A 25,816-nucleotide genomic window follows, 5' to 3' on the forward strand; every position below is an offset into this window, starting at 1 on the left:
TTTTGGTCTTAATTAATACTTCAAAAGTATTTGTTTTTAGATTATGTTACATTTTAAAATATTTATGGATTACTTGATTACATATTACTTACACAATAGCAATAAATTATTTGTGATTTATTGATTCTCCCTAATTCCTCTTTTTATCTTTTTATCTTGTTTCACACAAAGATCAGACATTAGTCAGGTGATGACAATGCATTTGACCACTAATTTACAAAAATTTTGTTTAAAAAAAGTTTAATAAGTGTTTCAACATTGCTTCAGCTACTGATGAACACATTGCTTTTTATTTGAATTATCACTCTATAGGTTATTTAATCATGTATTTCTATGTCCTTAAAGGCTTGTCTTTCAGACACATTGAAAAGCACAAATTCACAAACATTTTTTTTTTTGTCATCTGATCCTTTTTTCACCAAATCTATTTACAGTACTTAAAGTAGATTTTAAAATAAATATTTTAATATTTAAGCATCACATTTGTATGTTCATTGGTTTTCTGATGTTGGTTTCATGACATGCAGGTAAACAAATGCAATCTTTTTTGCAGTTCAGCAGTTCCTTTGGGAAAACTTGACATGATATAATGTTTAATGCAGTTCATGGTGTTAATAACAACAAATGTAATATGTTTTCTTACTCTTTCTATTTTTATGTCAAGTGGGTACAAGAATATCATATTTAATCAATGTGATAAACTAGATAAGTCTAAAGTAATCTAAAAGTAACCAAAAGAAAAGGAAAAGAACAATCATTTCAGCTGTATGGAAATACTTTATAATTTCTGAAGACAACATTAGAATTGCAATCTGCAGTGTCTGTTTGGCCAAAAATCACAAACATATTTTTCCTCCAAAAGTTATGTCTTATATTAAAAGAAATAATGAAGTCTTAATTTCCACACACACACATAGGCTTCTATGTTTTATAGGGACATTTCAAAAAAACAAAAAATACACTAAACTAAAATTAAAATAAAATAAAATAAAACAAAACTGGGGAAACTAATATAATTTCAACCAAATATTGTGCCAATAACACATTCATTTCAAAGTGCTGCTTTTCTGTATGTCAAAAACTGGGTTGGTGGAGTTAACAAAAGTAAACATCTTTCCAACCATAAACCGTCTTGTTCTTCCTCTGGTCTTGGATTCGTTCTCATTTCTTGTGGTGAATGGCTCTTTGGGCAGCATAATACATTTCAAAACAACCTCAGTGCGGTTCTCCAAACAAGCAAACAAAAGCTTCTATCTGCAATTCTTCCTCCATTTCTACCTCCTTTCTCTGCTGCTTTTAATTGTTTTTGCCTTTAATCTTCAGGAAATTGGACCTCACATTAATTATGAGTCGCAGGTCGGGTTTTGATGATGAAAGAGAGACGTGAGAGAAAAAAGGCGAGGAAAACACTGAGCATATTCAGCGCAAAAAACGCAACAGATCAAGTGTGTGTGCTTGAATGGCAGATGAATAATGGGCTAGAAGGTAACAAGCAATAGGAAAGAGCCAATTCTGGGCAAGTACAGAAACAAAGAGCCTCGTGAGACTGAATTGTATTTGAAGATAAAATTAGAATTTCACCTTTTTTTAAGGAGAGAGCTTTACATTGGCTTTCCTATTTATCTCAATGGCAGCCAGCGGCTAATGCATGCTAAGTCAGGATTTATATGTTGCTTGTAAAAAGTTTTGCTTTGTTAGAATAAACAGCTACTTTTGAATGTCAGCCAGTTGAGAAAGACGCTTTTTGCAGCCAGATGGTGTAATTATGACATCTACCAGCAGGGGTTAATGGGCCCATGCAAACTAGCCAATCCTTGTGTCCTTGTTTTTGGTCAGCCAACAGTTACTTAAATGTAGTGGAAAACAACTTGAGCATTTCCAAGATTTTCTGTGTAATATTAAGCCAATGGACTGTTTATTCTTCTTCTATTTGTACATGTAAATTCATATAGGAAGATCAGAGATCATTTTGTTCCAGTTAGCTTCAGCGATTAACAGCAAAAGCGTGTGTGAACTGACCTTTTTTAGAAAGAACCTTGCACTTGAGAGGTGTGCATGAATGAAGTATCTTCAATACAGAGAAGCCGAAGTGTGTTGATGTACATGATGCATTCTAATGTGAGAATGATCAAAGGCTCCTGTGATAAAAAGAGTTTGAGACATATATAGAAATATTAAGAACCCAATCTCCAATCTATTCTTGAAAGGCATTGTTAATGATTTTTTCGCTGTTTAGCAGATTAAGAAACTGTTCAGGAGCCAGGAGAAAGTAAGAGAGATGTACGATACCATTCAAAAGTTTGAGGTCAGTAATAATAATAATAATAATAATAAAAGATTTTATTCATCAAGGATACAAAAGTAATGCATTTATAATATTATAATAGATTTCTATTTCAAATAAATGCTGTTCTTTTGAACTTTCTATTCATCAAAAAAATTCTGAGCATCAAATTAGCATATTAGAGTGATTTCTAAAGGATGATAAAAAAATCAGCTTTGATCACAGGAATAAATTATATTTTACAATATATTCAAATAGAAACATAAAAATAAAAAAAAAAATACTTTTTTTCCAGATAAATGCAGCCTTGACCTTACCAAATGTTTGACTGCAGTATAAATGAATGAATACCATTGGTAAACATATTAATGAATAGGAGCTGTAGTGAGAAACAAGAATTTTAGTTTTGTTAATGTAGTTTCTACTTTGTTTCTTTGTTTGTTAAATCAAACATTTTTTTTTTTAGGTTTTAGACTGTTAGCTTTAAAAGTGGTGGTGTTTGTTTCTCATAATGACTGGCTGTGCCATAGACTAACCAGTGAACAAACGGACTAGATCTATCAATCTACCTATCTATATTATTTATAAACCAGATGTTGCCTAACATAATCAAGATGGATTTGTAGCCATTATGTGGCTAATGATGACCTGTAATTAAGCACAAATACAAAACGACACATTAATTGAAATTCGAAGAGCTAAATGAGAGCAATTAACATCTCTCGACCTGAAGTTTTCTTAGTTCAAGCGCCAACCTGTTACACACACAAAGTTCAAATTAGTACACTGCGGTGGGATGAGAGTTTTGACTTTTTGTTTCTCTTTGGAATATCAAATTAGATGAATAGTGCTAAATACAGAGCGGCCTGAATTGTTGTATATGGCTGCAGTGAGTTGTGAGTGCACGTGTTCTTTTTGTTGAATATAATTCCTCATTTCCTGTTGGTCTCGGAAATGTGTGAATTCCCTTTATACCTTTTCTCTGCTCCATGAATAAAGCTCATTGAAAATGCAAGCTTTTGCCCCAAGATCACTTTGTATTCAGCTTTGAGTTTAGTTATTCCTTCAAATCTATGTAAATGTACTACTACCACAGGACCAGATTTATATTTTATGTAAATATGAGAAAGAGGATCTTTGGTCAAATGCCACCTGTGACCTGCTGGTGATTACCACAAAAACAAATTTCAGCTTGTACCTCAGTTTTACAAGGACTATATGCAAATATTACACTGTTTTGAAATATGACCATGTCACTTAAACCTTGTGTTTACAAAATCTTGTCTGTGCCAGTTTTTGTGTCTATGTCGTGACCATGCAGATTCAGTTAACCTAGTTACTTTCAAAACTCCACTCAGAAATTATAAACCCTAATGCATCACATCAAAGTACCCTAGTGACCCTAGTGAAAAATGTATTTAAAATACATTTATTTAGCATTTCATGCTAAGTATACTACAAATACATTTACATATTCTGTACTTAATAAAAATTCCCTGCAATTGTACTTTTAGTATACTAAACTGCTATATTAAAAGTCTGGTAAATTGGAACAACTAATTTTGTACTTAATGCACTTTAATTGTGCAGAAGTAGTCCAACTAAAGATATACTTCAGTATATTTGATTGTGCCAAATTGGAACTATTGCAAGTATACTTTAGGTACACTTTAAATCTTTTGCATTTAAAGGCCGATATTATTTAAAGATCATACAGTCCTCATCAATAGTAACATTAAAACATATTTTAGGCTTAAAATTAAGAAATGTGCATTGTGCACATAAGTAAGTCTTGAGCAATATGTCAGTAAATATGTTAATAGACTTGAACTATACTTAGTATAAAATAAATGCATTTTAAATCTACTACTTTTTTACTAGGGTAGGGCTGCACAATATTGGAAAAAACTGACACATTTGCTGACACATATGCAAAACATATATACATGTGTAGTTTTCATAGGCAAGTTTTTAACCCATTCAATATGACTATTAACAAAGAAACCTCAATTTTAGTATCATTAAAGTATTACATAGTTGTTGTTAATATATTGGATTAGGTTTTATTTAATTTCAGTTTTAGTTTATGTTTGTTGTGTTTTTTCTTTGTCTATAATGTTTTTTTGTTTTTGTTTAACTTCAGTATTTTAGTACATCAATTTAAACTAAATGAAAATGAGAAATGTTGCCTTGGAAACCTAAGTAAATTTATTTGTAAATTTAACATTTTTATTTTATTTCAAGAATCACTTTTTTTGTAGGTAACTGTAGTAACCCTGATTTACTGACAAATAAATATCTGCTGCACTAAACACTTTTGCAGCTTTTGCAAATATAGTCGCACTAAGGCATATCATGATATCGATTTTTTTGATAAATTGTGTCCTACTCACTTTAGATAAATGTGTACCCTTAAACATATTTTTACAGAGGATTTAATGTAAGCACTTTATCAAAAATACAGATTTCTTCTGCCTTAATTATCTGCATTTAAGCCCTTTGGGATGCCTGGCTGCATTGTAAGTGCATTATTGTAAATGCACTGATTGCCTCTTTAAAGGGACAATTATGTATAAAGTATTAGTGTTCACTGTGCCATATGCAGAGTTTCTATACCAAACAGTTTATGACCATGCTTCCTTATGATATCAGACCTTAATGTCTTGTTCCTGTAAATTCCCAGCCCATCATAAAGTATTATTAGCAGCCTATTTAAACAGCCATTTCTACAACGTATTTCTCAATAATGAACTGAACCAAAACAGTCCAGGCGTGCTGTGCGAGATTTCAGTGAGACGGAAATAAATAAAGACCTTTATCTGAAATTAGCCGACTGATTTGGGTTTCATGAGGCTGTGGTAATATCGGCACGAGCCTCCTTCATTTGTGCTCTGCATTTTCCAAGCTGCTCAAATGAAAGCCTGAGGACTTTAAATGATCTTTTCTCTGGTTCATGTGTCAACATCAATCCCGTATCTTCTTCCTTTTGATCAGAATGCAAAACTGCACTTCTATTGATTGTCTTTTAGAAGCATGCATCGTCAAACAAGCTATTTATTTGCTCCAAAACACAATAGATGATCAATTTTGTGTGTGTAATAGGCGAGATTTTACATTTCTCATGTCTCCCAGCATCACACCAAGTTTGATACTTTCACAGGAGACATCGCACAGCTCATCTCGCTGTCACAAACGCTACACCTTGTTGTTGGTATGACGACCAGCTATTTTAGAAGCTCACCTAAATAGTGGCGGGTCCTTTGAGGTTTGTTATTGTGTATCTCCAATATGCAGATGTGTATAAAAGCAACTGCATAATAAGTTACCCTCGCTGCCTTTCCAAACAGCCCTTTATAGCCTGCCGTTTGGGTTTGATAAGGAGAGTATTTTTATCTCTGGGAAAGACGTGGCATTTTGTTTGCACCTCATTTCTTTTGCTCTTGATCTGGGAGATCCATGATGTGCTCTGTGTGTAATTACACACTCTCAATTCAGCTGTTTAAATGTGGAAAGAAATTAAAGCTGTGTTTATGCATATATATATATAGCCTGTGAGTTAACAGTATTGTACTCATATGATCTACTTGTATGAAAAATCTTCTTCTCAGTATCTCAGTTGTTTCGCCTAGACAGCTGTAAGATTAAAGGAATAGAGAAAATGGATGGATCCTTTGTAGGGAATGGGTGCCGTCTGAATCATCACAATAATTCACAAGTAATCCACAACACTGCAGTCTATCAATTAAGCAAAAAAAAAAGCTGCATGTTTGAAACAAACAAATCCATCATTCAGACATGTTTAACTTGTTAAAATACAAGATTTCTATCCATATTGCTTGCATATCTTGTCTGAATCAGGAGAGAAATATGCAGTTAAAACAGTCCAAAAGTGTTCTAAACAAATATGTTAATGTGATTATTTCAAACCTGAGTTTCCCTTTTCCGTTAAACATGATATTTTGAAGAATGCTGGTAACCAAATACTTGCTGGTAGCCATTGACTTCCATAGTATTTTTATACTCAGTGGCTACCAGAAACTCTTAGGTTGCCAGCATTATTCTTTTGTGTTCAACAGTAGAAAGAAACTCATACAAGTTTGCCCTTACCAAAAAGAAGTATACTTAAAGTTTGTTTTATTAAGTATACTTAATTAAAGTTCAAGTATATTTTCAGGTATACTTAATGTAGCAAGTATACAAATATCAGTGTACTAGTAATATACTTGTAAGTGTACTATTTCAGTACTCCTTGGGACTAAATTGGCTCACTTTCTAGTATATAAAAGTATACTTTTAAGTATACTTTAAGTATAACAGTAGTAAACTTGGAGTACACAACTAATTTACATCTATGTTTTTATTTTGTACTGCAACTACACTAAAAGTGAACTTATAGGTATACTGATAGTTTACAAATGAAATAGCATTTTTAGTACACTTTGAAGTATAGTCTCAGTAAACTACTAGTTTAGTAGTTTTATACTGCAAGTATACTTGTAAGTTTTCTTTAAGTGAACTTTATGCTTTAAGTATACTACTATGTTTCTATTTAGATATTAATTTGCATATATTTTGTTATATAGATATCTGACCATACAACGCATCAAAAGAAAGCTCAGAATATCTGCTTGTAAACAAAAACATTTTATTCTAGCTTCATGCATTCTTTTTTGTAAACACTTGAATGTGGGTAAGCTTCATAAATAAGGAAAATAAATAAATAAATAAACAATATTTTGAACAAAAATTTGAAAGAATTGGATTCAGAGTGATAATGAAAACGTAGATGTTGATCAGCACCCCAAAGCTTGACATTCTTGTCATTACTAACTCTTCATGGTTCGACATTTTATTCCACAGCGTTACATAGATTTGATTTTGTTTTATGTCTGATAATCGTGTTAGATTACGTGTGAAAGCATCTGTTGTTTTGGTTTCTTCTTTACTTGTGTTTTGGAATTCTGTACAGAAGATGTGTAATAGCGCCCCCTACCATATAACAATACAAACGTGCATTCTTGGAGCATAAGTATAGCTCAAATATATTTTGACTTTAGTCAAGTATAAGTCAAGTATGCTTAAATGTCATTTTTAGTATAATTCTGAGAAGTACATAAAACAAATTTCTGAGAAGTGCTGGAAAAATAGAGTGAAAGTATACTTTAATATTTTTAGTTTAAAAGAAGTATAATAGCACTTAAATAAACTTCTTTTTCATAAGGGTGGAAAAACGATAGGATGAGTAAATAATGACCGATTTTTATTTTTATTTTTGTATCCCTTTAATACATCCCTGCTCAGTAAAAGAAGTACAAATGTATTTGTTTGAATGTTTTGAAGACTTCAGAGCTTATTCGTATCACCACCCTCTTTCATTGTACGTAAAAGAGCAGCTTGAATATTCTGTTTAAAATCAACACAATAGAATACGATGAGCTAAATGAAACAGTGCTGACAAAATCTCTTAAGCTATAAAAGAGCAATCATATTTTTCTCCACTGGAAACACAGCTACTAAAAAATGACTATGATTTCTCTCAGTGCTTTCATCCGTTGTTTAATGTGACAGTTATTTTTCCATATAAAAGCCTTGGAACTATAGGGGAGACAGAAACAACAGCAGAAGTGGCGGGGGGTTCCTGCACACCTGCAGAAGTGATGATGCCCCCCTATAGATAGTGGACATCCCCCCTGCTGGCCTTTGACTGTAAACAGCTGAGACGGTGGTCATGTGACCTGCTTGAGCATGTCTTGATGAAGACATCACATACTCTTCTGTCTTAGCACTTGCAGCAGTGCTCAGGGAGCGAGTGCTGAGCGATTCTCTGTAGTGTGATGAAAGATATGATTTCCATCACTCACGGATTCATGATGGCCTTGCCGCAGGTATGATGACAGGCCCGTTGTGCCAGAGACGGAACTGTAATGTCCTGTTGCTGCATAGTGCAGAGGAAGAGTAATGACCGTCTATGTAATTAGTTCTTTGGGGCTCTTTTTCTTCTTTTAACACACTTTTTTCTTGCTCTTTTTCTCTTCTTCTAAATGCCTTTGTGATGAATGGCTGCTTGTTGTCCCGTTCATAAGCGTGGGCCAATGAATTTGTTTGCACTTTGAAGGAAATCTTGTCTGTTGAGAAGCTAAACGCTGCCATTCTATCCACTTGTGAGGTGCTGGATGTTGTTGTTGCCATTTTTTTTCTGTTGATTAATGCAGCTGGTGCCTCTTAAATTGCAGAGCTGCTGAATTGTTAAGCAGCGAGCAAGATTTTTCTGATGATTAGTAATGATACCGTACGACCCGCAGTGTTAAAATAGTGGTCAAGAGCACCGTCATAAAACTTGCAACAACAGGGTTCCTATACATACATACCCGTTGTTGCAAGTTTACTCAATACACGTTCATTTTTCGTAAAATTCGTTAACATTCATTAAACAACAATAATAACAACAACAACAAAAACCTTGAATACGCATCTTCTATGATCAGCACGACCATTTTCATGTCTTAATTAAAATTAATTTTGATATATATATATACCACTGGTTATGCCCTCCAAATAGTATATTACATTTTGGATGTTATGGTTCACAAAAACAAAATAAAATATAATAAAATTAAATTAAATAAAATTAAATAAAATTAAATTATATATATATATATATATAATTTATTTATTTTTTCCCATTGTGCATTCCAATTAATCTCAATCAAACTGCAGGGTGCTTGGGTTATTTTGAATATTTTAAAAATAACAATAAAAGAAACACGTTAAAAACCCAGCCAACTAACACAATAACAACATGATAATATAATTTTTAAAAAAGCTGATTTTTGAAAATTAAAACAAAAAAACAGAGTTATCCGTTTTTGCAAATAACGTGTGTGTGTGTGTGTATATATATATATATATATATATATTAACTAAGTAGAGTTCAAGTCTACTAACATATTTACTGACATATCGCTTGAGACTATATATATATCTATATAATCACTATTGATGAGGATTGTATGATCTTTTAAATAATATCTGTCTTTAAATTCAAAATATTTTAAAGTGTATAGTATACTTGCAATAGTACCACTTTAGCACAATCTGATATACTTAAGCATAACTTTAGTTGGACTTCAGCACTACTGCTGGACAATTAAAGTGCATTAAGTACAAAATGAGTTGTTTGTTGACTTTAAATATACCAGTTTAATATATTAAAATTACAATTGCAGGGTATTTTTTATTAAGTACACAATATGCAAATGTATTTGTTGTTCATTTTAAATACATTTTAGTATATTTATTTTTCACTATGGAGTTTAAAGCATATTGTGTTGTTGCCTGTTTCCCCATAAAATGGTACAGTTTCTAAAGAAAAGCTTGAATGAAATAAATGCAGTTTTTCTTTCTTTTTTATATTGAAAACGTGACATTCTGAAAAGTTTTTCTAGTGAAAGCAGTCCTGTGAGAGTATGCATGCAGTAGTAACAGTTTGATGTGATTTTTAATGCTTTATCCTAAAACGCAGCTCGTATCTTAAGTGTTTGTCAGCTAAATCTCACAACAGAAGGCTCTCAGGAAGCCTTTTATTTGATTATTTTCTCTCAGTCCATATGGTAGTCGTCTTTCTAATATACAGAAGCGAAGTGATTAAATCTCAAGAACTGTAAATACATGCTGCTAATTTTAGATGTAGAACACCCTCATCTGCTCTATCACAAAACATCCATCTTCCATCTTCAACTACAACTATTTAAATTTGAAAACAAAACAAAACAAAAAAATCTGCTAATAATATCTCATTGTTGTTGTACATTGTGTGGATAAATATTAAACCTTTGGCAGTAAGAATTCACAAGGCTTTTTTTTTTTTTTTTTTTTTTTTTTTTTTTGGGGAAAAGAAGGAAAGGATAATCAAGGAAGATGAAACGCAGAAGATGAAAGTGTTTTCCCTGCAGCTGTGCCAATGAGTCAGCTTGCCACGGGAGTGTTGCTGCAAGAATAGTTTCATCAAAATATTTATATTGTGCACTGACACCACTTTATCTATTTCTATCACACACTCAGAGAAATGTAACCGAGTGTGTAATTTTTTTTTTTAACTTTTAACTCCTAAACATGTATTTAGGAACTTAAAGCAAGCCAACCAATCATTCCAACCATCACTCACATTATTTAACGTAACTCACAGGAGAATTCAATTATGTTTAGTAAAGCTTTTATGGAGAATTCACTGAGGTTGAAACAAGTCTATTCCCATTTTTTATGGTTGTGCAGAGGTGAAAAGAAGATTGCAATATAAGCCATACAACATGATTTGCCAAAATCCATCCATCCATCCATTCATCCTTCCTTCCTTTCATCCATCTGTCCGTCTGTCCATTCATTCATTCATCCATTCATCTATCCAGTCCATCCAATCTATCCATCCATCCATCCATCCATCATCAAATCCATCCATCCTCCATCCATTCCATCCATTTCACCAAATCCATCCATCCATTCATCCAATCCATCCATCCATCCATCCATCCATCCATCCATCCATCCGTCCGTCCATCCAATTTATCCAATCCATCCATCCATCCATCATCAAATCCATCCATCCTCCATCCATTCATTCCATCCATTTCACCAAATCCATCCATCCATTCATCCAATCCATCCATCCATCCATCCATCCATCCATCCATCCATCCATCCGTCCGTCCATACAATTTATCCAATCCATCCATCCATCCATCCATCCATCCATCCATCCATCCATTCATACATTCATCCTTCCTTCCTTCCATCCATCTGTCCGTCCATTCGTTCATTCATCCATTCATCTATCCAGTCCATCCAATCTATCCATCCATCCATCCATTCATCCTTCAAATCCATCTATCCATCCATCGATCCATCCCTCCAATGAATCATTCAGATTAATTTACTGATTTAGCAATTGATGTTACATATTTATGACAGCAGGTAGCAACAAATGAGCATCTTTTGTGTGTCATAAGAGAGTCATTCCAACAAGCCTTATCATCCTTTATTAAAGTTTGCCAAGCATTTCCCTTACATATGGCAGTAAAGTACAGGTAGAGATATTTTTCCTCCATTGTGTGAACTGCTGAGCATGACTTTGATCAAGCTATACAAAAAAAAAACAAAAAAAAAAACAATAATAGCCTCAAATACCATTCAGTAACGTCTTTGCCATTGGAATGTATTGTCTGGAATATCAGCCACATTTACGCATTTATAATTCATCCATTATGGTTCATAATTCACAAACACACTTGTTCAGTTATTTGCACATCCTGCTTACGAGTGCTATTGGCTCACGCTGATACATTGGATACAAATTAAACCATTATATGACATGGCTCCCCATTAAATGATATAATGCCATGACAACTACTATATTGATAATGATTATGATGAATATGATTGCTTTATTTGCATGACCAGTATTTTAAAGCATTCAAAGCATTTGCATTATTGCTAATCAGCAGTAGAATTTTATGAATGCAAAGTGCAAGGCAAATTAATTCAGTGAAGCTGAGCATATTCATTCTGTAAGTCCTAATTAACTAGTTGCCTATTAATATGGATTTTACTAGCACATTTGCTGTTTATTAGTGCTTATGAAGCACATATTAATGCCTTAATCTGCATGACAGTATTTTAGATCCTTTAATCCTACCCCCATACCTAAACTTAACAACTATCTTTTAAACTATTAATAAGCAGCAAATTATGATTTTATTGAGGCAAAATTCATAGTTAAGAGTTAGTTAATAGTGAGAAGTGGTCTTCAAACTAAAGTGTGACCAAATGTTCTTTTACATTTAAATAGTATTGACTTGTTTTAGTGAACGAGAAATACTAAAGCGATTCATTCACTTGAAAGATTTAAACAAAAGCACAGATACAACATGCTTCTAAACAAAAATTAAAACCACTCTGCAAATAAAAGTAGTCATTAATTGTACAATGCACATCAGACTATGGAAAGCCTTCTTTCAAAGGCCCCTTTTTCTCAGTTTTGGTTTTGATGCTAGCTTTTCGTGCCACGTCTTCAGCAAAAACAGTTTGTGGAAGCTTTTTAATCCCAGATTTACTTCATATGAGTAACTTGTTGGTGGGCGCCAACTTTGCTGATACTGTACCCCTCAAAGACTGAGCAGTCGTGCCCATGTATGTGTGTAAATAAAGCGTGGGTTGGATGTCCTGGTGAGCTGTGAAGGTATTTCCTTTGCTGCTTGGCTCTTTTAAGAACAGGTTTTTAGCAGATTTTCTCGGCAGCCTAATTCAACAGCAACCCATTAATCCCAGCATCTGAACGATGCCACTGCAGCTCTGAGACCTGCTGTCTCCATTATAGATGACTGCACAAAAACCTGCTCCTCAAACCCGCTAATTGGAAAAGTAAACTTCTTTCTTTTCAGCTTCATTAGGAGATTAATCACTTAAGTGACACCGGTGATTCTCAACCAGTGGTACTTGTAACCCAGGGGGTGCTTGAACAGCTTCACGTTATTTTCTTTGAAGTCCCTATATAGTGACTTGTTAGCAAATTACTTTTTTTTTTTAAAAGAAAAAGGTTTTAAACTCAGAAGGTGTGGCTGAATGTGATTTAAGGGTGAATGAAAACTAAGACTGCCCACCATAAAAAAAATAAAATAAATAAAAAATAAAAAGAGCCTACTGTATCAAATTTGATATGGAAATTTATAATGCACTAAATGATAAACTTTGATGATCAGCCTTAACCTTGATAGCACACATACATCATGGAGACGTCTATTTGACGTCTGCATTTACATCTGGAAGAAGTGTTTTTTAGAGTGTTTGCTCATCTGCAATACGTTTATAGGACGTTTCCTATAAGATGTCAAGTGGACGTCTATTAGATGTCTTTAAATGTTTATGATTTAGAATGGATGTAAAACTGACATCTTCCAGACGTTTGTCAGATGTCTGTACACAGCAGATGCTTTCCAGATCAGGTGATCTTTAACAGACATCTTGCAGACATACGTGTGCTATCTGGGTATGTGTCTGAAATGTTCACGTCTTTCTGCTGTGAAATCTTTATGGATTTTTTTGAACTTTTTTTTTTTTTTTTTTGTAGAAAAATGGAAGAATAAGAATATTGTCTTGTCATAAAAATCAACTTACCTGATATTTTAGGAGACAAGAAAGGCTGGTTTGTTTCCTTAGGTGTTTAAGTGTTTCTTTACTGAAAACACTGCACGTTTTAAACCAGCCTACAGACTAGCCTAACCATTCTAGAAGACCAGTTTAGACCGTTATACCGTAAGCTTAGGCTGAGTTATTTGAGCGAGGAGGATGTGGTACAGAGAAACAAAATAAGGAAACAGCTGCAACCCATCAGTAAGTCACAATGAGCTCTTTTTGTGAGTGTTTACCTTACCATTTACTGAACAAATTTACTCTGTAAATAAATGTGACAATGAAACTCAGTCAGTAGGTGGTAGAGACAATGCCTGACGCAAGTTTTTAACCTTGCAATCTGCTGTGAATGCTGCAGGTTATCGGGCTAATGCGTTTTGAAAAGAGGGACAGTCGTCACTGCTCAATGCCCATCAATAGAAATGACTGCTGACTCTACGGCCACTGCCAAGACATCTCATTAAATGTACTGGCTAATCCAATCATGTCAGTGCCACTGTGCATCGATGCAAATTATTCCGCAGATACCCGTGAAATGAGGTGCTCGCAAACAGGTTTCCTTTTTGGCCTCAGGAACATGGTGTATGATAATCACCTTTTTCCGATTGCCCACCTGATTGGATGTCTCGCTACTTGTGTCACGCCCTCTTCCATACAGCTTTTGTATTCAGAATAATGCAGAGGTCACATTCTCGGTATGGCAGCGACAAGTCATGCTGACTTAATTGCCTCAGGCTGCATTTGTAGCTGGAATCATGGGTCGATAATCTGCATGACACTATTTGTGTGGAAAGTACCACTCAGTGAACCACTTTCCTGTTGTCCATTGTGTTCGTACCCACACAAATATGCTTGTTTTGCACAGGTGCGCAAGAGCGACTTTCCAAAATGCATCACAGTATCCTTCTCGGATATCACTGTGAGGAAATGTTACGGTGCTCTTTTATCATTCTTTGGGAACATTAGTGTCCAACTCAAAGGGGATGCAGTACCTGCTGTTTAGAGATTCATCCATCTTTAAATCCATAAATTTATAACAGCTGTTTCCAGACCTCTGCTGTTTCTTTTTGCCGTTTCCAAGAGTGATGTATCACCTACTCCTGCGAGTTTGAGAAAGCTGCTCTCGAGCCTTTCAGATGGATGCAGGCCTGCTGTGTAGATGCACAACCGCCAGGGTGCCGTCTGCTAAGATGTCAAGGCCCTCTGCCTGAAGACTGCAGAAGCCTTTCTTAAGGCTTAGATTACAGCTGATAACTTCACCGCGTAACTGCCAACAGAAGTAGCCTTCGGCGTTATTCGTTATGCGGCGAGCTAGCCAACAGAGCAGGCGCAGCACAACATTAGAAACCCATTACTGTGACTTATTGCACGTTTTAATGCCTTGAGAGGCTGTAGTCGCTGCTGTGAAGTACTAACTGGCAAAGAGAAGACAGCTGCTCGTACAACAATGCTCAAGACTTTCTGCAGGGAGAAAGTGAAAATACAATGCCTGAAGAGCTTTTATGCAACAGTCAGTTGGGTTAGTGACAAACATGCATTTTTCCCTCCTGTATTGATTAATTCCATAATTACGAAAACATTAAAACAACACCCCTTCTGTGATGAACATGCTTCTAATTTCGGAGTTAATTTAGCTATTTTTCTGGCATAAAGTAAACATTTATTTAAATATTTAGTCAAGCTTACTTAACTCTTCATGGCATAGATTCAGCAAGGTGCTGGAAACATTTCTCAGAGATTTTGGTCCATATTAACATAAAGATTTGTTGGCTACATATCCATTATGTGAATCTCTCATTGCGCATACTAAATGTGCTCTGTTTGACTGAGATCTGGTGACTATGGGGGTGATTTGAGTTTAGTGAACTCACTGCAATGTTTACGAAACCAGTTTGAGATGATTTGAGCTTTGCGACATGACACGTTATCCTACTGGAATTAGCTGTCACAAGATAGGTACACTGTGGACATGGACGTGGGATGGACATGGTCAGTTTACTCACCTCATTGTCATCCAAGATGTTTATGACTTTCTTTCTTTAGTCGATAAGAAATTATGTTTCTTCAGGAAAACATTTCAGGATTTCTCTTCATTCAGTGGACTTCTATGGTACCTGCAAGTTTGAACTTCCAAAATGCAGTTTAAATGCAGCTTCAAAGAGCTCTTAACGATCCTAGCCGAGGAAGAAGGGTCTTATCTAGCAAAACGATCAGTCATTTCGAAACAAAGTGAACTTCTCCTTTAAATAATGCTCAGTTGGTACCAAAGGGCTCAAAGTGTGGCAAGAAAATATCCCTCACACCATTACTAAACCAGCAGAATCCTGAACTGTTCATACAAGGCGGGATGGATCCATGCTTTCATGTTGTTTATGCCACATTCTGACCCTACCATCCGAATGTCACCACAGAAATTGAAGCTCATCAGACCAGGCAACCTTTTTTCTGAACTTCTGTTGTCCAATTTTGGTAAGTCAGTGCGAATTGTAGCCTCAGTTACCTGTTGTTAGATGACGTCTGTTGCTGTAGTCCCTCTGCTTCAAGATGTGTTGCTTTTTTGCAAACCTCGGTTGTAACGAGTGGTTTTTTGCTTTACTGTTGCCTTTCTATCAGCTCAAACAGGTCTGGTCATTCTTCTCTGATCTTTGGCATCAACAAGGTATTTTTATTCACAGAACTGACACTCACTGGATATTTTCTTTTTTAGACCATTAAAGCCTAGAGATGGTTGTGTGTGTGAAAATCCCAGCAGATCAGAAGTTTCTGAAATACTCATACCAGCCCATCTGGTATGGACAACCATGCCATGTTTAAAGACACTTAAATCACCTTTATTCCCCATTCTGATGTTCGGTACAAAGTTTTCCAAAACCTTTTCTTTATCTTGTGTGCTCTTACAGCATTAATCATTGACCCAGTTGTTGTTTTTCACAATTTTCATGAAGCTCAGGCAGTATCTCACTGCCGCTTCCATATTCCTGCTTGTAATTACTATCAGTCAAGACAAGCGTACGACTAAGCTAACTGTCTTCCCTACACCATCAACTGCCATATTCTACATTACACCATATGTATATCCAGTAAAAATCTGATGAAAAGCTCAGATAACAACAGGAATCTCAAATGATATCTTTATGCACCGCCAGAAGAAAGTTTCTACACAGTGCTCGCACCCCCACACAAATCTCCCCAGTTCCCAAGGCAAATATGAGATGAATATGTAAAGTGCCGCCTCCATTATTACATTTCTCCTTTTGTTAGTTTTCTCTCTGTTGGGTTTGTAATTATGAGCTCTAGTTGCTGCAGAGAACAAAAGCAGTAAAGCAGGGAGTCATGATCCAGGCAGTGAGTGAACGCTCTGGGGTTTCGAGGAAGTACAGAAGTCCACATGCGTTTGATTAGAACTCGGTCCAAGTCCCAAAGTAGAGCTTAGTGAATATATAAGTCAAGCTCGGATTTTAATATGGATGGGGTGCACAAAGCATCTCAGCCCTTCCGGGTCTCATGAGGTTTATGTGCGAAGCCCAAGTCACACGGTGATGACTTTGCAATGAATGATGTATTTTATTAATGCAGATGTACTCAACTGGTGGGTTACTAATGGTAACACACCCTGAAGTAATGGTAGATTTATACTCGTGAGCAGAAATAAATCTAGAGTTCCAAATGATCCAGGAGCTACTAGAGATCAGGGTGTAGGTGTAAATGCATACTAGAGAACTAAAGGCAAACGAAATTTGTAATGCCCTTTGGGTTAAACAAAGCAATCAAAGACTCCTCTGGCATTTCAGAGCATGACTTATTAATATGAACAGATTGTTGAAAACTAGCTTCACATACAGAAGAGCTCATAGTGTCTTGCCATGTATCATGAAATCATTTGTCATTCATTGTGAACTGTCAAATAAGGTTAACACCACATACAAACAAAGTGCTTTCAGCTACACACAAACCTTGGATAAAGGAATGAAACTTTGATGTGGCTTTGTTATTTATCTGCAAACTTTAATTGGGCAAACACAGTCAAACTGGCTCATATATATTATCCTCTCATCCCTTCTTTAGACTCTGGGTGGCATAATTATGAATAATATCTGCATTCAGAACCGCACTGCTACACAGATTGGCTTCTCTGCTCTTGAAAGATGTTTTCGGCATTTCAGATACATGTTAATTAAACCACTTTACCCTAAGAAGGTGTTTTTTTAGTTTTATTTATTGATTTATTGTGTTCAGTAAGCATCGGCCTGTTTTGGATGTCACAAATAATGGATCGCAGTCCACGTCTGGACCTTAAATTGGTTCTACCTGGATCATTTTGGAATAATTTCTGTAAAATAATAATAGTAATTAAAAAAGAAACAAACAGAAAACATGGTGTGTGGTCTTTGTAATTTGCATATATATATGGGGAGTTTCAAGTGGTTAGATAAAATATATAAATATAAATATAAAATAAAATGTATTATTAAAATAATCCTGTCCTGTTTATTTCTCTAGATAAGACTTAATAATAATAATAAAATTACATTATAAACAACAGAAACTAGGACTCCTGTTGTTCAAGGGGGATTGTAAAAACGAGTAATGAACCAATTAGCAAAAACTGGAGTGTGAGCAAGCACTTGTGGAATCTTAATCCAAACAGTGGAGATGAAATGCCATTCAATTACTCATACAGCATAGAGTTTAAAACCATAATAAACACAGTGCAGTTTGCACACTTGACACAGCATGCCTTTATAGAAGATTATTGGGATATTAGATTTTGAGATACATTGCAGTATTTAACAAATGCACATTAAGTCATGGAGGTATTGGAGACTGGAGTATTTTATTTTTTTATTTTTTTATTAGTGCAGACATTGTTAATCTTTGTTAAACAAAAAACTGTGAAATTATGCTACCTACAAAGGATAATGAAAGTCTACATATAAATAAAACACAACTATTGTGTACAATAAATATACACAGTGAGTCTATGCAATGCATTGTGATATGAATACATTTTAATATATTTAAATAATTTTTTTAAATACTTATACATGATGTTCAACGTGAAATCTGTTAGGAAATATGATTTGTTTTTTTCAAGCCAGTTTATGTGGATGATTCATCAACAAAAACTTGTTGAATCATTTGAAGCATCACTACTTTTGCTGGGACATTTTAGCCTTTTTTTTCTTTTCGGGAATATCTGATTTGAATCTGATTTTATTGATTGACTGTTCACACTGTTTATTGCATCTGTTCAGACCCAATTTGTGTGTCCGTGTCGCTCTTTCGTTTTACTGAATATTGGCATTGGTTTCTATGGTAATGATGTTTACATACTTTTGCCTACGTTAAAAACAATAATAACAGCAATATAGTTTGCAATACAGAGGTTTTATTTGTGGACCAGCTGTATATTGTCATTTTCCATTTGACTTTACCTTCACAACAAAGCAACCTTGTTTCTGCAAAGACATTCAACATTTAAGTACAAACAACATCTTACATGTTTACATTTTGCATGGCATGAGAGAGTGAAATTTGCGAAAAAAAAAAAAAAAAAAAGATTCCGATATAAGCGGTCAGACCAAAACAAATTTCCAGTAATGTAATTTGAATAGGATTTCAAACCAGTTTTGGACTGTTAACCGTAAAAGTTAATCACAGGTTCTTTCAGGGAAATTTTACCTGTAATACTCCCATTGTGCCTTTCCATGGTGACACTGTGTGAAAGTAAATTTGACCAGCTCAACCTTTTTTAGCAAGTGTGATGTTATAACAAACTTGGTAAAAATGCGTTTTATGAAACCAGTTGTTTTGGTGAATTATTATTATTAATATTTTTTTTTTGGCACAATTCACAGGCTTTGACACAAATGCAGGCTGTCCATCTGGTGCCGGTGTAACTTTGTTTTATGGAGATGTTATCCTAGAGAGCAGGATGCTTGCGGACTGTAGTCATGTGGAGCCATTATGGTTTTCAGCTAGAGAAAAAGATGTCTAGCAAAATGGTTTTCAGTTGTGAACACATGGCTAAAGCGCTAACACAGACTGCATGCATCTGTCTCTATTGCAAATGAAGAATCCTGAAGGAGAGCTTAGCCATATGGGCAACATCAGTACTGAAACTGTTTATACATTTCAGAGACTGTGTTTGTGATTTCTTTATTAATGGGAGGCTGAGAAAAGTGTCCAGAATCTGAATGTAGGGATGTGCAGATGATGGATCTTTTAAAGCCCAATTCCACAACCCCCTTCTGCATTCTGTAGTTGCCAACTGCCATCAGCTGCTTGGAGTGAGATTTATTCACAGGCCATAAATTTTACTTGTGCACCTATAAATATCACATGCCTAGCAATTATGTTAGAAAGTGTTGTCAATCCTGCCATTATCAGTAAAAAGGTATGACAAGTGTTTGCTTTGTTCCCTGGGCCAGTGATAAATAATTGTGTCCAAAATTGATTGATTTATTGATTTATAAATTGATTTGTTTCAGTTCTTAGAATTGTGTTCATATTGATTTCTAATGCTTTTAAAAATACATGTACACACAGACACACACACACATTACTTTTAATAAGTCTGTATAAGTCGCACCACATGACATTTTACAACATGAACTAACCAAACCTTGTCAATAGGTCAAATTATCTGAATATAATGATAGTTGTTGATCTTGAATCTCTAAAAGATATCATTTCCAGTTTCGTTTTTTTTTTTCCTCACATGTTGGTTGCACCACATGACTTCACAAGTTTGTGAAGAAATTTAATTTCTTCATAATATATTAACAAAAGTGCTTCATCGTTATTCTTTTTATTTTCCTATTTTTATGACTGTGATGTGAAATTCGTTGCCCACATTAGATAAAGTGTACTTGCACATAACCATCTTAGTTCATTCACTAGCTCTGGGAATTCTTACGCCTGAAACTAGCATAGAATGGCTCATGTCTAATAGAATTCATTGACCTTGACCTCCTGAAGGTGCTTTTACTTCAGTTTTACTTCATTACTGCTGTTTTGTAATCACTGAGTTTAACATCTGATGGTTTGATGTCAGCTTTATTGTCTATTTCAGGGGCATACCGGGCAAGAACTGCGGCACTATCGTCTTATCTGCCGAAGAACTGGGAAACTGCAGGGTGAGTCTATCAGGCAATGGCATTTTCTTCAGCATTTGTGTTTTCTCTCTTCAAGGACAGGCAGAAATGTGTTTTAAGCAGATGCCTGCAATTTACTCTGTGACCTTCAATTAAAAACACTCTGTCTCATTAAAGCTCAGAGTGCTGCTGTGCAGATAGAAAACTGCTTCCTAGTTTATAAATTCATCTGTGCAAAACAAAAATTAGTGACTCTTGTCTTGACAGTAGGGGTCTTTAAAACAGAAAAATATAATTTGATTTAAAAGGTCATGGAGGCATGTGAGCATTTGTCAACACACACCATGACAAACTGCAAGGGAAAAAAAAACAATCGATAATTTTTTTGAGTGCCGTCAGGTCAGCGTAGTGGGCAATGGGCCCAGTCAAAGTGGTACACAGATGGAGGAAAGGACACATCATCATTGTCCAACATGTAATAAACAGAGACCTCATCAAGGCATAGGCTGCCAATTTAGAGCATCAGCCTCGTTGGAAAAGGTCAATTCAGTCAAAGTATAAAAGCTTTTGTATGCAGTACAGTATTATGGAGCTAAATGGCATTACAGCATACATCAACACAAGCCAGTTTTACACACTGGTTTTACAAACTTTACTTCTCAGAAGTCACAGTCAACCTCACTGAAGTGTTGCATCTTCATTGTTTTTCTTCACTGGTTATTTTTGGTAGCAGTTTACAGTACGGTCCCAGTAGTTAACATTAGTCAATGTATTAACTAATATTAACCAACAGTGAGCAATACATTTGTTACAGTATTTATTATTAACTTTTATTAATGTTTGCTATAAAAAATACATGTTCATTGTCAGTTGATGTTATCTTAGGTCTGTTTTGATAAAAAGGGTATTTTAAAACATATTTCTAAATAATATTTCTACTAATGTATTATTGTAATGTATTCTGTGAGTATTCATGATTAAAAACTAAGGTTCCTTGAGAGAGGGAACGGGACACTGCATCTACTGCTGACGTTATGAGGAATGCCTCTGTGTGACTGCGTCTGAAGCATGTATGCAACTACTGCAATCCTGACTGGTGCACAAAAGAGGCATGCAGGAAGTATAGCACAATGAGAGCACTCGGGAGCCTGGTGTATAAGGCAAGTAAAGGCTATAAAATCTTATAAATGTGTGTGGGGAGGACCATCCCACAGCATCACGATTATCTTGGAGGGGTACCCCCTACAGTAAAGCTCTTGAAGTCGCCACACTCATCGTGGAGTGAGCCCTTACCTCTAGAGGCGAAAGCATACCAGACACCTCATAGGCCTGCATGATCATAGACCGCGGGGTGTTAGATGGTACTTTTGGCATGTAGCCCGGTTTCAGGTTCCATTTGAAGGATTTCCTTGTGGCGAGAGTTTAAAGAGAGTTTAATATCGTCTCTATCACCTCCGATAAAAGACCAGGGTTGAGGAGCTGATCTCCCTAGTAGGCCAGACCCACAGTTTCCACATCTCTGTCTGTGGGTGATATTTTGTGCCCCCAGCTTGCGATAGAAAGTCCCTTCTAATGGGAAACTCTTTCGGGGGCTGTCTAGGAGGGCTATGAGTTCTGAAAACCAGACTGGGAGTTCAAGGAGTAGTCTGATCCCATTCAGGCGTACTCTCTCTAGAAAAATCAGGGGAAAGGTGCACTGATTTAGCCTCGGCCACATCTGCACCATGACATCCAGTCCAAGAAGAGTTGGATGTGTGATGGAAAACCAGAGCCACCAGTGCAATGGTCTCATGTACATCAGGCCAAAAGGAACCACATTGGACACTGCTGCCATCAGACCTAAACAGTTTCACAGTGATGATACTAGTTTGATTGTTGTCCTCTGTACTGGAAAAAGCATACTTTAAGTTTAATCTCAACCTCAACCGGTTTATGTGCCCGAGGGCATCTTGATGCCAAACCACCATCTCCTGAGACTGAGCTACAATCAGCCAGTCATCGATGTAGCTGAGTAGATGGATCGGAGCCAGTGTTACATCCATGCACTTCATGAAGGTGCAAGGGGATAATGTTAGGCCGAAAGGAAGAACCCGATATTGGTATGCTTTGCCACCGAAAATGAACCTTAGGAATATCCTGTGTTGAGGAAGGATGGATATGTGAAAGTGTGCATCCTTCAGATCAATTGTGACGAGAAGGTTTGTGACCTGACTCACGATAACAGCAATGGTCAGCATTTTGAACCTGTCTCTCCTCAGAGCAGAGGCGTGCACAGTCCTCCAGAGGGGCAGGGGATAAATAGCATTACGAGGGCACAGTCACCTAGACCGGACCGAAATTTGGTGCTTAAAGGGGCATATACAGGGGATATGAGTGGCAAGTCCTCAATATCTCCTGTTTTGATGGAGACAACACCTATTCCTCAGAGTTGGATAAAGTCAACATTGGGCTCTCACTCAGGGCGGAAAAAGACCTTGAGCGGGCTTCCGGATCCTTGTGTGTCTGTAATATAACTAAGGACAAAGAGACGTAAACATACTCACAGCATCACTCTTAATGGATTGGAGTAGTTCACATGCCTCAGATGCAGTCATGCAGAGGCATTCCTCATACCATCCACAGTGGACACAGCTCTCAAAAGTTCCTTCTCGATTATGCTGTTAAATTATTGAAATCTTAACCTAAATCTCTGAGATTTCTGTACTTTAAGAAAATATTTGATGTCAAGGGCAAAAAAGTTAGAAAATCCCTATTTTACAGTGATAAATTAACTTTATCTTATGATTTTAGACATCTGTCAACTAGAAACAAGAAAAAGTGTATGTCACCTTCATTGTAATGTAAATTTGAGGGTGCAAATGTACAGCGATATGGCTGTGGGTTCATTGTGAAGCATTTGTGATACAGTAGTGTTCCGCATCATGTGTACTGCACTCTTGTTAGGACTGTGACTGGACAATGCTCCTGTGAAGCACCTTCATTACAATTTCAAAAGGATTTTCTACTGCTTCCCTGCTCTCTGGATCAATGGCAGAGTTCATTTGTAGATCTTTTTGCTTTGCTGCCTGAATTTTACACACCAAAAGCTTTAATTTGAACTCAAGGTAACGTGAATCCGATGGAGTGGACTCTTGTTACACATCGGTCCCAGATCCCTCCTCTGTGCTTTAAGTGCAGGATATCAGTATCCAGCTCAATAAAGGGTTTTCCCTTCCTCATTAAAGTGTAAAGCAGTTTTCAGTGTTCAGTGTTAAAAAAATGTCTTTCAGTCCTAATGTAATCTGAAGAGACAGCTTTAAGTAAGCTATTCATAGGCTGATTTCCTAAAATGTGCAAACAATATTACTTAAAATATTATGCAAATATTATTTGCATTCATTTAGGGATTTAAACTTGAATTCAGTCCAGCATGATGAGTTTAGCTGTGTTAGCAAGCTACTTTGAAACTGTATTTGGCAATCATTAGAGTTAGATAAATTTAGATCAGTGAAGCATACGATCAGTCCGTTCAAATATAAATGCAAAACCTGTGCTAATTTAAAGAAAACAAGTCAAAATGATCCAATCCAATAAAAAATAGCTTAGCTAATATCACTATTGAGAAATGTAGTTAAAGCTTCAAGCAACATATGGTTCCACAAATGAAAGAAAGCTATTTAAGTTTACAATGATAGGTAAATGAAAATACAAATGTAATTTGGGTGTTATGGGTGTAAGTAAGTAGCATTACTTTATTCAGTTAGACAGTATCACCAGAAATACCAGAATGAACATCTGCAGCATCTGTTCATGTGGTATCTGAGGGTCTGAAGTGAAAAATGTAAAACTTTGTCCAGGTTCAAGGACCCATGTTTGTCTTTCAGCAGTATCACACAGTATTATCTGTGTTGAATACAGAATAGAATTAGACACTGACAATATTGATCTTCTTTTAACACCCTCAGGTATACAGGGATTATCTTAGTCTGTCTTTATTGAGAATTCAGCACATAAAAGCACCAAAGATGATTGACAATATTAGCAGATAACCTCTCTTTCAGACTGACCCCTAAAAGCAGACTGCCGAGGGTTGATAGCTGACTTCACACATACATAATTTGCTTATGAATTATCCTCACTTTCACACCAAATTGACTCCTTGTTTTAGCTCTAAATTTGATTTGACTGCTTCTCAAGAGCAGAATGTATGTCAGTTTCATTTTGAGCCAGAGAAATCTCTTCTTTTGGAGATATTATTCAGGCACACTTCCCAGTTCTATTCTGGCCGTCAAAATTTTAGACACTAAAACCACGGGCTATTTCACAGGCTTGTTCTGTACTGTGAGACCTCATGTTCTACAGACACAAGTACATCTACCCCACACTAAATTGGGCTTAGCGTTTCTGGACCAACCAGTGAGATTTTAGGGTTGAACAAAGGCTTAGGTTTGGTTTAAGGCTTGAACTATATTCTTCTCAGCTAAATTGTATCTAATTATTAAGGAAGTGTGTGGTTGAGGAGTAGGACAATAACATTATTGTCCAAATTATTGTCCAGGAACCCTTCCTATTCTTGGCCCACTAGTATAGGGAACTTATAACAATTCATTGCCTACACTAAACTATTATTATGAATGCTCACTATTAACTAGTTGCTTATTAGCATGCCTTTTCATAATATATTGGCTATTTATTAGTACTTACAGTATAAGGCACATATTCTGCATCACCATATTCTACATCCTTAATCCAAAACCTAAACTTAACAACTACCTTGCTAACTACTAATAAGCAGCAAATTAGTAGTTTATTGAGGCAAAAGTCATAGTTAATGGTTTGTTAATAGCAAGAATTGGACCTTAAAACAAAGTGTGCCCACTTCTTCATTTATATGATCATAATACTTAATCATATTATATGTAATCATGTATAATAACAGTTAAGTTGCATTTTATTTATTTACATTTTATTTATTTGTAAAATTCATCATAAAAATATTGATTTGATACATTTTAACTAGTGAATTTATTTAGATAGATTGAAAATTAAAAACACAGAAAATATTGTTACTTAAATTTTATTGAAATGTGTTGATATGAAGTGATTTTTTTCTATTAAGTTTGAAAATTACATTTAATTATTATTGATAATATTGACAATATATTGACAATATATTGACATTGACAATATTATTGATTATTTGTCACGGGTATGTCGTCGTGTGCGGGGAATAACGCAGGAGGAGAGCGGAGGTCCAATAAGTGCAGTTTATTTA

General features: G+C 35.6%; 1 protein-coding gene across 1 annotated transcript in view; it reads left to right on the top strand.

Moving 5' to 3' along the window:
- cpne5b (copine Vb) overlaps positions 1 to 25,816 on the top strand; it is a 119,745-nt gene that overhangs the window by 48,503 nt on the left and 45,426 nt on the right. Inside the window, exon 7 of the mRNA XM_051122691.1 lies at positions 20,541 to 20,604. Within this exon, the coding sequence (XP_050978648.1) occupies positions 20,541 to 20,604 (64 nt within the window). The remainder of the gene's footprint in view (positions 1 to 20,540; positions 20,605 to 25,816) is intronic.

The sequence above is a fragment of the Labeo rohita genome, chromosome 11 (genome assembly GCF_022985175.1).
Source record: "Labeo rohita strain BAU-BD-2019 chromosome 11, IGBB_LRoh.1.0, whole genome shotgun sequence".
In the NCBI taxonomy this organism is placed as follows: Eukaryota; Metazoa; Chordata; class Actinopteri; order Cypriniformes; family Cyprinidae; genus Labeo; species Labeo rohita.